General features: G+C 45.6%; 2 protein-coding genes across 2 annotated transcripts in view; one reads left to right on the forward strand and one right to left on the reverse strand.

The window, feature by feature from the left end:
* Nucleotides 1-778: 778 nt before the first annotated feature.
* FAM210B (family with sequence similarity 210 member B) lies at nucleotides 779-3,050 on the forward strand. Its single transcript, XM_069750932.1, has 3 exons — nucleotides 779-1,083; nucleotides 1,149-1,312; nucleotides 2,276-3,050. Exons 1-3 carry the CDS (start codon nucleotides 907-909, stop codon nucleotides 2,481-2,483), a joined length of 549 nt encoding a protein of 182 aa, XP_069607033.1. The 5' UTR covers nucleotides 779-906; the 3' UTR covers nucleotides 2,484-3,050.
* A 5,040-nt stretch (nucleotides 3,051-8,090) lies between these two features.
* Nucleotides 8,091-13,956, reverse strand: part of AURKA (aurora kinase A) — a 30,248-nt gene continuing 24,382 nt past the window's right edge. The window contains exons 6-9 of the mRNA XM_069750933.1: nucleotides 12,601-12,739; nucleotides 10,814-10,962; nucleotides 8,862-9,036; nucleotides 8,091-8,651 (exon numbers count right to left, since the gene is read on the reverse strand). Of these exons, the coding sequence (XP_069607034.1) occupies nucleotides 8,472-8,651; nucleotides 8,862-9,036; nucleotides 10,814-10,962; nucleotides 12,601-12,739 (643 nt within the window). The 3' untranslated portion in view covers nucleotides 8,091-8,471. The remainder of the gene's footprint in view (nucleotides 8,652-8,861; nucleotides 9,037-10,813; nucleotides 10,963-12,600; nucleotides 12,740-13,956) is intronic.

Below are 13,956 nucleotides of genomic sequence, written 5' to 3' on the forward strand. Positions count from 1 at the left end.
CATGGAGCCGCACTCACCCACAAGCCCGCCGTGTCCCGGCAAATAGAAGCAGGAAGTGCGCCACAGAGTGCGATGTGAGTCACAGTCAGCGGCGCATCTCCACAGCAACTGAGGCCGGTACGAAGCGGGCGCATGCGCGAGGCGGCGCACACAGCGTCCTCGCAGCCATCTTAGTACAGGGAAAGAAGTGACCATACTACAAATAAGAGAAACATGTAGAAAAATATGTGCAGGTTCCGGCCAGAAAGTAAAAATTTGCTGATGATATGCGATATCATACCATGATAAATAAACAAAAAAGAAAAAAATATATATAAAATTATATAAATGTGTGAAATGAAATGAAGTGATGAGAAAAAAATGAAAATAAAAATGTGAAAAAAATATTGTGTGTGCATAATTTAAAAGAAATAAACTATATATGTAAACAGATATAAAATGGGAATGAATGATGTGGAAAAATATATGAACAATAAATAATGAGCAAGAAAAAATAAATAAAAAATGATGGAAATTAACACAATGAAAAACTAAATAGAAGTAAAAAAAATAAATGACAAAAATAAAATAGAAATAAAGAGAAATCAATAACATTGGTATAAACTTTATTAGTTCAAAGGGCCTTTAGCACACCATTTATACATGATCAACCTAAAGAATAATATATCCTTCACCAAATATTTCCACATAATTAGGGCATATAAACCCGTCCAAATGAATTTTATAGAAAATCCAAGGTGACATCCCCCCCCGCGCAGGCGCAGCTCTGCTCTACTGTATCCGCGTCCACTGATGATATCCGTGTTATCAGCGCTGGCGGGGAGGCGGCTCCCGCGCTCTGGGCGGCAGTGATAAGGCCGGGGCTGTGCTCGGCGCTGTGTGTGTGGGGGTCTGCTGCTGCCGGTAATGCTGCTTCTCCCGGGACACCTCCTCCGGGGCCCGGTGCTGCGGCCTGCACTCCGCGGCCTGTGCTTGGGGGCTGCCCGGCTGCGGTGCGTACGGGAGGTCGGGGCTCTGCGGCCTCCCGCTGTCTGCCCCCCGCCGCAGCTCCCAGCCATGAGTGTGCGGCCGTACGCGGCTCAGGTGGGTGTAATGTGGCCGCAGTGGCGCCCGGCAGTTCTGCCATTTATATCTGTGGCTTCGTGCAGGGCAGCGGTGATCCGGCCGGCGTGTCTGCGGAGAGCGGTGGGCAGAAGCTAAGCAGGGCGCAGCAGCTGAGGCGGGTGTTCGCGGAGTACGGCGGAGTGGCGGTGGCGTTCCACGTCGGGATTTCACTGGTGTCGCTGGGAATGTTCTATGCACTGGTCTCCAGGTGAGGCCGCTCTGCCATGCCTGTATGGGCACGCCGGGCATCTGCAAGGTGCCAGTCCATGTGTACGATGGACATTCGCTCCTTGAAATTAGAACTTTCTGGGAAAACTGTGACAGTATGGCTCTATTATAGCTCCTGAGTTGTCACCCAGCTTTCCAAGACCACTGAAGGGCAAGATGATTGTGGGTTTGTTATTTTATATTTGAGACGGACACGGATTGAAGTTATGCTCCACTGGCTAGTGGTGTAATGGAAAGACCCTTGCCATTCAGGAAATTAGGAAAGCTGGATAGCAGCATGTTAATGACAGTGGCACCCAGCCTTCCTAGTGCCGAATTATATGAAACATTTCTCATGTCACGCACTAGATATAGATTTGCCATCTAGGACTTTGGAAACGTGGGATGATCCTTAATGAGCGTCACTCAGCTTTACCGGAGTCCTGAAAAACCTGTCTAGTTATTGCATGCTGTAATATTGTATGGTGAGGAAGCTTTCCTGCTCTGGAATTTAGGAAAGCTGAGTGACAGCCCATCGTATAGGAGAACTAGTAGTCACCCAACTTTCTTATAGGGCAAAATGGCAAATGCCTTGTTAGGAAGTGCTTTATCTGCTGTTCAGGAGTCTGGTAAAGTTGGGTGACCTCTCATGCGGGCTGGTGTCCATATTACCTCCCAGCTTTCCATTGTATAAATAGGTTCCATGTCTGCTATTCAGGAATCTAGGAAAGCTGTGTGGAATAGCTCGGCCACATTTGTCGCTGAGAGTCTGGAATTGTGCAGTGAGAAACCACTCTGTAAGACTGGGCTCCTAAGCTCTTCATGGGAAATGGTGTCACCCAACTTTACCAGAGTCCAGAATGGCTTTCTTGTAATTTCTGAAAAGCTGGGTGACAGCGGTAGCTTCATACTAGTTGTCACCTGTCTTTCCTTGTGCATTGACTGTGTGTTTCTTCCTCCTCAGCGGTCTGGATGTCCCGTCGCTGCTTCTTAAAGTGGGCTTCAGTGAAGCTGTGGTCCAGTCCAAGCTGGCGTCCGGCACCAGTACCTTCGTGCTGGCATACGCCGTTCATAAACTGTTTGCCCCGGTGCGGATCAGCATCACCGTCGTGTCCGTTCCCTTCCTCGTCAGATACTTCAGAAGGACTGGCTTCTTCAAGCCTCCATCGTAAAATGCAGAGGGTCTACGTCCTACCAGGTGATTCTGCGGACCCCTTCCTGCACGTCATCTCCTGGAGTCTGCGCCCTTGTGAAATAATGAGCTTTATAATGTACCGGAGATTTAATATATTAATTTGAATCAGTTACTCTAGAAGATATAAAACACTGGAACAACGCCCTAGTCATTAACTGGTTAAGTCTGACTATAAAGTACTGATTGGAGACGACATCCTGTCTTACTCCAGTCACATCCAAATCTGCCTGAAAAATCCTCTGCAGCTGGCAGTGTCCACAATGCAGCGCAGCTGGTGTGCTATGCAGACACCGATCCAGCAGGGGGCCTCCTGCTTGTTCAGGATCTGCCCCCAGCATTCCTGTGTGGGCAGATCTGTGAGTGACTGGAGTAAATATATAGTAAAGTACTAGCAGTATCCCCAATGGGGACTCTCCCACCCCATCACTTGTGAAACTTGGCAGGAACGTGGTTTTACTGCAGTCGTCTGGCTTGCTTAGTGCCTTACCTTTAGAATCCACTTCAAATATTAAAGAAAAAAATCCTTTATAACAAAAAATTATAAGATTGTCTCCTGTTTGATGTAGTTCATAGTGATTATGCCAGTCACGTCCCAAGCTGCACTTACACTTCTGCATACTGCCAGCTGGAACCAGAACTGTGCAGATCACAATGATTAGTGCATGTATAAGTAGGGGTGGAGTCCGCTAGGTGGGCACACCATACCCTGCTCTGGATTTAGGGGGACCCATGTCTCGAGATCAGGGGTCCCCAACTCCAGTCCTCAAGGCCCACCAACATGTCATGTTTTCAGGATTTCCTTAGTCTTGCCCAGGTAATAATTGCATCACCTGTGCAATGCAAAGGAAATCCTGAAAACATGACCTGTTGGTGGGCCTTGAGGACTGGAGTTGGGGACCCCTGCTCTAGATCCACTTATGTAATGGATAGCAGATTGCTATATAGCCCATAACAATGTATAGGCAAGAGGTGTTGCTACAGCTCTAGCTGTGACTGTAGGGAGTCATGTGATCCTGGGTGGGCCACAGTGCAGGAGACTATTAATTTTCCTCATATCACAGGTAAAATCCCCAGTTACAAATTTTTTTTTTTCCTTCCTTGATAATAAATGCCAGTGTGGAGGATGAGATTTTAAGCTAAATGTCAACTAAAGCTTTCGACTAAAGTGCCCCCTGGCTTTATAAGCTTTGGGGGTCTTAGATCAGTTTTCCAGCAAGATTTCATCAAGGACTGTAAACATTGCTTCTTCACTGGCATCTGCTGGTCACACACTGAAATGCAACAGGATCATTCTCCACTGTGTTTTTTTAACTAAATTAGTGCTTAAAGGGACACTGTGACCTGAATTTGGAGGGAACAATCTTCAGCCATAGAGGCGGGGTTTTCGAGTGTTTGATTCACCCTTTCCTTACCCGCTGGCTGCAATATTGGATTGAAGTTCATTCTCTGTCCTCCATAGTACATGCCTGCACAGTGCAATCTTGAATAACCATTGCAGGCATCGTTGCTTTTGCTGTTAAACGGGACCAATCACGCCGACCTGATGACCAAATAAAGTTCTGGACTTCTAGCTCCGACCAGCGATGTCACAGCGGGATCCAGATCGATGCTGCGTGTCAAACACAACGAGATCGCTATCCAGGACGCTGCGATCGCTGTCGTTCTCGTTGAAAGTTGCTCAGTGTGAAGGTACCTTAACTTACTGTGTGAACATACACAGATTTGGTTGGGGGGGGGGAACCTTTAATATTTTACTTGCATTACTACTTTGGCGCTCTGCATGCTGTTACATTGCATATTATGAGGCTAGAGGTACTTCTACCAGCACAACAACAGCTGGATTTAGACTTTTTTTTTAAACAAATGGTGGTACAGTTTTTTTTTTTTGTTAAAGGATCACTAGGATTTTACCATTAATGACCGCATCACAGAGACTGCAGTGATGTGTCACTTCCTGGGCCTCTTGCTATAGTTCCAATTAAACCATCAGCAGATATTATTGGACTAGTAATCCTACAGGCATGTAGTATTCCATATTGATTGGCAGCTTTCTGTGTACATTGTATAGACAGAAAATGTGAGTGTCTCTCACTGGATCCAGAGTGCTGCAGTTTTTATTAGCGTATAAATTTCTTCATGTGCTTCCCTCTCTATAGACCCATTTTCTGTGCTCTCCGTTAGACTAATGCCCCTTCTACACAGGACAGTCTAGGCTGATCAATGCAAGGGAATGGTTTACAGTTAGACAAACATTCTCTGCACAGAAGATTAAGATGCATTTGTTCCGTGTACCTATAATACTATTTAAGCAGCAACACCTCATGCTTACACTAGGTGACATGTTGCACAGCTTGCAAATCATTGCATTTGACAAACAAGTTCATCTAGATGATGGGGGGGTCATTAAAGGGACTCTGTCACCCCCTCCATGACTAAAGACAGGTATTTTTGCAAAATTAAATTCTGCTTTGACTGCACCAATAACTAAAAGAGCCACCTTGTTAGAATGCAGCATTACTGCTGCACAATGTGGCTCTTTTAGTTTCTAACGGCTGGAGGGGGTGACAGAGTCCCTTTAAATGAAATCCTGTCTCCCCAGATCTGTATACATACCCATCCCAGGCATTTTGGGAAAGGGCAGCCTTCAGAACCAGGATCTGTGATGGATTTGTAATGTTTTCATACACTTACATAAACTTTCCAGTTTAATATTTAAAAATAAACATTGAGGTACACTTTGAATGAGGAGACAACTAAGCCAGAAGAAAGTTTGCACCTTCCCATAGGCTGATGCCCCACTAGTATATAGCATCTGATGCAATATGCTAATTAACCTCTGCTGCTCTTGCATAACAGGAGCAGAGCACAACTGTGGAGGAGCAACTTCTCTCCTTTGCTGCCAGCATCAACAGGAATTGCACTGCACTTGGGTGATATCCAAGTGCCGTATGTTTCACTCACACCCGTAGGGTAAGTTCACACAGGGCTTTTTTGCTGCTGCAAAACCTGATCTTGGCAGGGAAGAAGCTGCATCAAAAACACATTTGTGTTTTTCTTCTTTGTCCATGCTAATGTCCATGGATTTTCAGCAGCAAATAATGATGCCTGCTTTCTTTCAACACCCATTCAAGTCAATGGGTGAAAAAAATGCAGCAAAAACACTGAAAGAAGTGACATGCTCTGTCCACAAAATGCAAAATACTGATAAACAAGAAACCAATGTGTGTGCATGAGATTTCTGAAATCTCAGGTTTTGCTGGTATTGTAAAAAGCAGCTGAAAATTTGCATTAAAACACAGCAAAAACACCTTGTGTTAACTTACCCATAGACTTGTATGGGTACGAGTGTGGCGAGTCTAGCTGCCAAATCGCCATCAGAAAACAATTGCAGATTTGAGCTACCCCATAGTATAATACTGGGCTCAGTTCCATGTCACATTGTATCACATAGCACCCAGCTGTACTATATGGTAGTGCGACTCCAGCCTAAATCTCATTGGCATACAGCAGGTAAGGCCCCTTTCACACAGTTTTTTGCCATCAGTTGCAATCTCAAGTAAAAAAAAAAAAAAAATTTGAACTGTCAACTGGTGGCACCGGACCCTTTCCTAAACCTCCAGCACACTCCCATGAAACACTGGAGCTGCAGGAAGGTCAATGTTTGCCAGAGACCTATGGGGTGATGCTGGAAGAGTATAAAGGCAGCAGATGGGGAATTAAATTTGAAGCATCACTCCAGCAGTGCAATAAAATGTAAAGCCTAGAGTGGTGCTTTAACTGATGTAGCACATTAACTGCCATTGTGAAGTGATGGCCATTGGGGAGGAATTCTTGAGAGGTTAAAGGGACTGTCACCCCCTGGGGCATTTATGAACGTTCTGGACATACAGGTAACAAGTGTAAAGGTACCTTCACACTGAACGATATCGCTAGCGATCCGTGACATTGCAGCGTCCTGGCTAGCGATATCGTTCAGTTTGACACGCAGCAGTGATCAGAATCCTGCTGTGATGTCGTTGGTCGGGGCTAGAAGGCCAGCACTTTCTTTGGTCGCTGGCTCTCCTGCTGAATTGGCGTGTGTGACGCAGATACTGTGATGTTTACCCTGGTTACCAGCAAAGACATCGGGTTACTAAGCACAGGGCCGCGCTTAGTAACCCGATGTTTACCCTGGTTACCATCCTAAAAGTAAAAAAAAAAAAAAAAAAGCTTCATACTTACCTTCAGCTGTCTGTCCTCGGGCGCTGTGCTTTCCTGCACTCACTGAGCGCAGCAGCCGGAAAGCACAACGGTGACGTCACCGCTCTGCTTTCCGGCCGCTGTGCTCACTGCCAGTACAGAGAAGCAGAGCGCCAGGGACAGACAGCGGAAGGTAAGTATGTAGTGTGTTTTTTTTTTTACTTTTAGGATGGTAACCAGGGTAAACATCAGGTTTCTAAGCGCGGCCCTGCGCTTAGTAACCCAATGTTTACCCTGGTTACCGGCATCATTGGTCGCTGGAGAGCTGTCTGTGTGATAGCTCTCCAGCGACGCTGCAGCGATCCGGATCGTCATCTGGATCGCTGCAGCGTCGTTTAGTGTGAAGGTACCTCAACACTAGTCCTACCTGTATGCCTAATATTAATTATGTTCTCATTGCAATACTTACTCCCATCAGCGTCAGTTACAGCCCCCAGAATCCCACACGCTGCACTTCCTCAGAAATCCATAACTCCTCTTCTGTGGGTGCTGAATTCAGGGATCTTCTGTGCAGGTGGCAGCGAGTCACTGTGACCTCTGGTGTGCATGCTGATACGGTGCTCTACCAACTTCCTCCCTGCACAGTCACTAGGAACCATGTTTACATGGCAATGACTATGCAGGGAAGAAGTGGGGAAGGGTACCCCATCAGCATACACACCAAAGGTCACTGGAGCAGACGTTTCTGGCACCTGCGCAGAAGATCCCTGAACGCAGCACCCACAGAAGGGAGGATGAGGTATACATTTGAGGGAGTGCAGGAGGAGGAATTTCTCCTAGACAACTCATGCCCCAGACCTGGAAGACATTATTAACATAAAGACTAACACTTCTCAGCAACAAGACAGTTATTGAGGCATACAGGTAGGAACAGAAATGTTCCACCATTACCATATGCCCATATTAATAGGTCATATGTCCCAGGGAGAGGACAGACGTTTCTTTAATATTTAGACTTCAGCCTCTGCATATAGTAATAAACCCAAAACAAGAAGAGAATGTCCAGCTTCACTGAATCCATAAAAAAAAAAAAAAAGTTTTCTTTATTCACAAAGTAAGCATAGAGGATACAGACTTCAGCATGTCATGATTAAGGGAGCTTAGTCTCCAGAAACGCGTTGAGATTCTTACCCATATGGTTGTGCTGAAGTCTGTATCCTCTATGCTTAAAGTTTGTGAATAAAGAAAACTTTTTTTTTACGGATTCAGTGAAGCTGGACATTCTCTTCTTGTTTTGGACTTTATACGCCTGGACACAGCGGGTCCGTGCTCCTGAAGTTTGGTTTATGCATCACGGGTGAGCTGGCTTGTATTTCTTCTTTCCATATAGTAATAAAACACCAACAAAAGTTAGACTTTTTATTGAAATATGTAAAATTTGCCTTCGAAACATAGAAAGAGACAGAGACAAACACGTAAAAGGAAAAAAGAATCCCAGTAGGTATTTACATGTAGTAGATCTGGACGACCCCATTCACATATTCAAGCAGCTGGTGAAGACTGCGCCTGCAGCCTCAATAAATACATCATGGCATTCGTAGATCAATATTGCACTGGTCATCCTCCCCGGATCAGGCAGATCTCATCCACAGGGTCCTCAAACATTCAGTGTATTCACAGCAAGGGCACTCATCGCTCTGAGATCCCCTGCAGGCCACACAGGGGCCGCAATAGAAACCACCAACACAGATTACTGGAATACAAGCTGTAAGCTCGCAGCCTGGTCTCACTGTGGCAGGCCTGGGGGGCATTCTGTCGTCTGGGGGTGCTTACTGGAGTTCTGTACAATCCAGGGGTGTTTAAGGACATCCCTCAGAGGCAGCCTGTGATTGGGGTTGTGCTTCAGCAGTTTAGAGATGAGGTCTCTGGCACCCTCTAACACATACGGAGGGTACTGGTACTCCACCTGGAGAGAAGAGTGAGGAGTCACCAACTATACACAAGCATCAACTGGTCACAATGCGGCTACTTGCCCCCTGCAGTTGCTAGGCCCAAGCTACTTTTATAAGACACCATGTATAGTACCATGTTGGCACAGCCGGTGTAAGCCACAGGTCCATAAATGGCTGCTCTGCCCTTACAGTGACCAGTGGGTCACAGGAACGATTGACTTTACCTTTGAAATTCTACGGTAAGTTTCCTGGTGAGTCTCTGCTTCAAAAGGGGGCTTCCCAACTAGGAACTCGTAGCAGAGGACACCGAGACTCCACAGGTCAACCTTCTCATCGTGCATCCGACCCTCAATCATCTCAGGGGGCAGGTAGTCCAAGGTCCCGCACAACGTGGTCCTCCTGAAATATATGGTGTCTCTAGGTACAAAACCTAATAATGCATGCGATTCAGGAAGTGAGAAGACAAGGCACAGACTAGACCAAGCTTGGGGTGAAGGCTACTGATGGCGTCAGTCACACGCCACAGCGCAGCATTGTTACCATGGTTTGAGTGCCAACACATTTCCTGTAGTCTTAACAGCCCAGAGGAGAGAGGGGAAATGGAGGCATATATCTGAGACTACCAAGGTCAATTCATATACCCCCAGGACACCCCACATTATGTTCCAATGTTAACAGCTTAATCCATACGAGCTATATAGGCCCTTCCTGAGCTGCAGAGTGTAGTATAGCATGAAAAGCAAGATAGGTAACGTATGCGCAGTGAGTACACCAGCAGAACAGCACTGGATTTTTCAGAGTCTGCGAATCATTTGATGAATGAATAAAACTAAACTAATTGGGTGAAATGATCTTTTGTGCAGAAAAGGATTAGTTCTCGGCAGTGCAAGCACAGCTTTTGCTGCAGAGAACCATGGCAGCCCATGTGCACCGAGTGATCCGGTATAGATCTATTACATAGTGTTCATTGGTGGCTTTTAGCTGTTTAAGGCCTCAATCACACCTCACTATTTTGCATCAGTTAATGCCAATAATCAAGAGGGGAACTTAAAGAGAAACTAGGATTGAAAAGTGACACTCATTTGTGATGTTTGTGATGCTCCTGGTTTTGGCATACAAATACTGATCAAATACACTGTGAATGAGGCCTTACACAGGAAACATGCCAAGATAAGTGCCCCTAGGGCTTTAACGTAGGACAAAGACCAAGTATTGGAATACCATATACAATACATATGGAGTCAATGCCTTTTATGCATTATTTGTATAATGGGTCTTTAACAAGCCTCAGGTGCTGGATGTTACATTGCAAGGATATGAATTCAAGCACTTCACTCTTCTGTGCTGATAAAGCCCATTACTATAAGCAAAGGCATCGGACAGCAATCAACAGTTCTGACGCCAGCTCAGACGCTACTGTGACCCATTGGATTGGTCACAATGACCCAGTGGAGAGATTCACATCCTACCGTTACACTCAACTCGAGGCCTTTTATGTAAAGCCCGCATCCCTTATTAGATGCACATTAATTTCCTTTCCTGACATGAAGCCATCAAGCACTCACTGAACATTTTATATTGGCAAGATCAGCATGACCCCTGTATGCAGAGAAATGCTGCTCCATTATGGTGGGCACAACAAGTTCTGCCTCGGCACAGTCAAGATCAGGACAAGCTCTGAGGACAGAAATAAGGGGGGGGCAAGACTTAATTTACAAGAGATGGTAGAAGAAAACCTCTTTTGTAGACATGAGCTTGGCATGTTGGGTACTGATCACTAGCTGCTCAGCTTTCCCCAATTATGTAGTGTATAGCACCCACTCCCATATCACCGACAAAGCAAATCTGATGTCGAGCTGCATGGAGAAGTGGCTTTGTTTTGGATCTGAGGCATAAAAGACCATTATAGAATATGTACGAGTAATGGATCGGAATTCTCAGTCCCATTTCCTGACGTGCAATGCTGCAAGGACTGATGTACTTTGCACAAACAGCAGTCGCTCCATGCAAGCTGTAAAGCGATAAAAGGGTTGAGATTAGGCCACTGGATCCATCATCTTCAGGGTCTGGGGTTTACAGTCGTGGAACCATATGCCAATACAGTGGCTAGGGGGGCACAGACTGCATTCTCTGGAGCTGCAAGAATGCCATTCCTACCCTGGAGCATGGCACTCACCTTGAAGATGGGGCATGCACTGACCAGCCAAAGTCTGCAATCTTCAGCTCCCCATTGGACCCAAGGAGGAGATTCTCAGGCTTGATGTCTCGGTGGATGACTTTCTTTGAGTGACAATACAGGAGGGCATCTGCGAGCTCAGTGATGTACTGCAAAGAGAATAATGCACTTCAGTGATTGAGGCTTCTTGGAGATCATTTAACATCTGTTTGGGTTTATGTTTCTTGCAGTTTAACCCCCAAACCTGCAATAGGACTAGTGTGAATATATTTTCTGTACAAACCAGACAGTAACAAGACTAATGGCGTGTGCTCAATAAGAACCAGGATCAGACTGGCATAGAGCAATCTCAGCTTCTGCTGCCACATCTGTATCCTCACTCAGGAGATGGGAAGGGGGCTCTACTTTGGCCGCCACATTTGCAGACAGTCAGGATCAACACTGCATGATAATATTGGTGAGAGAGAGTGAGAGAGAGATGCCATTTTCTGTGGCATCAAGTATTGTGCAGTCATGTGAATGAATGTTAAAAATGCATTACGGTCAATAGGAACGCATTGGTACGCAAGGACATGCGTATGCATTTGTTCTATAAGCATGCAGAATTTAGACTGTGCATGTCCAGGAAATGATGTCACCAACTCCACCATGCACACGTAATTTTTTTTGGCGTCATGCATAAGTTGATGCAGAGGCGTAAGCATGTGTTTGCACATGCAGATGATACACTTCGCACAGAAGCGCTAATGTGAAGCTAGCCCAAGTGTGGAAGAAAAGCCAGATAATGAAATATATTTGAATAGGTTCATAATTTTGCAAAGACTGATCTATAGGGAGGGGAGTTAGACAAATTACATGAGAAATAACTTCTGATCGATAAAGTCAGGTTCCCATTAAATTCATAATCAATACTTAATTTACAGATGCAAATACCTACCATTACATGGTTAGTCACTGACCAATGTCAGCACAGAACACAACCTGCCACCCCTCCCTGGGGTGATTGCTGGAGGCCAGCACTGCATCATCTACATTCATATGGGATTTCTTGTTACTATACAGGTACAGAACAATTCCCAGACGGACTGGTCTGATGCAAGCCCAACAGTTTCATATATGCCTAATGAGGAGATCATGGACAGGCCAAGAGACCTGCAACCCGTCTGGAAATTAAGGCTGCAGTCACGTGCATCACTCTGCATGGACCTCAGTCATTGATTGGGTGCTACAGGAATTACATCCGTCAGGCTGTGTTCACATTGCAGCTGCGCTGTGGACACTACTAGTCAGAAAGCTCTGCTAGCCTACAGATCAGTGTAGTTTGCATGACTGCAGAAAATTCCATTAGTGACTGGTATGGAATAAAAAACACAGAGCAGGTTTGGCACAGTTCACAGAAGCTCACTCTTCATGCTGCCGACTAACAGCAGGAGTGTGAGCCCATGAGATCCCAATCGAGTGCAGTTTGCTTCTCCCGACTTCCTGCCTGTAGACTGCTTCCCTGGGTTATGGGTACTCATTTTAAGTTCACATGTCAAGTAATCATCCATATGAAACAGATCCAGCAGCAAACTGTTATCTTAGCAGAAAAAGAAAATTGTGCAAACAACCTGTCAACTCTTTAAAGTCACTTTCTATGGAATTCTTTGGAAAACCTGATACATTAGTTTTACAGATTATTACAGGACTTGTGAACATAACCATGAGATTCTATTTGGAGGCATTTCCCTTCATGCCTGTATGGCTATGATAACGAGTGACCCCACTAATCAGATTACACTACTCACAGTAGCCGATCTCAGCTCATCGAATCGTGTGCACCTCTGAAGTTCCCTGTAGAGCTCCCCACGGGGGGCATAATCCAAGATGAGATAGACTCTGGTGGCATCATGAAAATAGCCATAAAGTCGTAGAATGTTGGGATGCCTGAAACAAATGTAAGTTCAAATACCAATAATTAAAGAGAGTATGAAGACTAAACAGGAACCGGTCAGCTCAGACGACCCTATATCTAACCCGACAGCTTCACTTTAATATTCTTGAGAAAGTCTAGTCAGGTCTGCCAATTATTAACCTGCAGATATAGGGTTAATCTGTAGGTCAAAAGCATTCAAAAAGGTGCCTGGCTGCTGAACTAGAAGTGTGGTCAAATTTAGCTATTCCTCCCAGAAGCCAGCCTTCAGAGATCACTCCCAGCACTGAGTGGTGACTAAGGCTTCTTTCACACTAGCGTCGGAATCTCCCCGTCGCAATGCGTCGGGGAGAGATTCCGACACTAGCGTTTGCTGCATTATACAATGGGTGCAGCGGATGCATTTTTCCGGCGCATCCGCTGCCCCATTGTAAGGTGCGGGGAGGTGGGGGCGGAGTTCCGGACGCGCATGCGCGGTCGGAAAAAGCGGTCCGTCGGGAGAAAAAAAAACGTTACATGTAGGGTTTTTTTTCCCCGACGGTCCGCCAAAGCACGACGCATTCGTCGCAAGACGGATGCGAAGTGTGCAAATCCGTCGCCAATAGAAGTCTATGGGGAAAAAAACGCATCCTGCAAGCACTTTTGCAGGATGCGTTTTTTCTGCAAAACGACGCATTGTGACAGATTTAAAAAAACGCCAGTGTGAAAGTACCCCAAGCAAGCACTGGCACTCTGCAGAGCCATCTGTCAAAGTGCCAGTGCGCACCTACAGCCTCCGCTCAGTGCTGGGAGTGATCAACAGCTGTGCCAGCATGCCAATATGACTAGGAGCCACCAGCTCCTGGGAGGAATAGAGGCAGTTTTCTTTCAAGTGTCACTTAGTTCAGTGGCTGGTCTCCTTCAAAATGCCATTAACCCTACATCTGCAGCTTAATGGCATTATTGGACAGGCTAAATGGAAGTTTGATGAAGTAGCTATTTTATACATGTCTCATGACTACAAGCTTACTCTATATTCAGAGTAGTTTTGAGTCTGGTCATGAGAAACAACTTGAACACAGGTAATGCAGCCATCATTGGGAGGTGGTAAAGAAATTTTGGATCCCAGATGTAAGCAGACAGGTTCTTCTCCATTTTGATATTTCTCCTATGGAGGAGACTCTGATGTCTAAGTAACAGGAGTACAAACTGCAGACTGGGCCATGTTCAGTATTTGACCTCCGTATTTGTA

The sequence above is a fragment of the Ranitomeya imitator genome, chromosome 2, assembly GCF_032444005.1.
Source record: "Ranitomeya imitator isolate aRanImi1 chromosome 2, aRanImi1.pri, whole genome shotgun sequence".
NCBI classification, from domain to species: Eukaryota; Metazoa; Chordata; class Amphibia; order Anura; family Dendrobatidae; genus Ranitomeya; species Ranitomeya imitator.

Bases quoted from the DNA above. Each gene is read 5' to 3' on its own strand.
- FAM210B (XM_069750932.1), top strand. From the start codon at position 907: ATGCTGCTTCTCCCGGGACACCTCCTCCGGGGCCCGGTGCTGCGGCCT. The intron at 1,084-1,148 runs GTGGGTGTAATG...GGCTTCGTGCAG, and splicing joins TGCGGCCGTACGCGGCTCAG to GGCAGCGGTGATCCGGCCGG. The intron at 1,313-2,275 runs GTGAGGCCGCTC...CTTCCTCCTCAG, and splicing joins TTCTATGCACTGGTCTCCAG to CGGTCTGGATGTCCCGTCGC.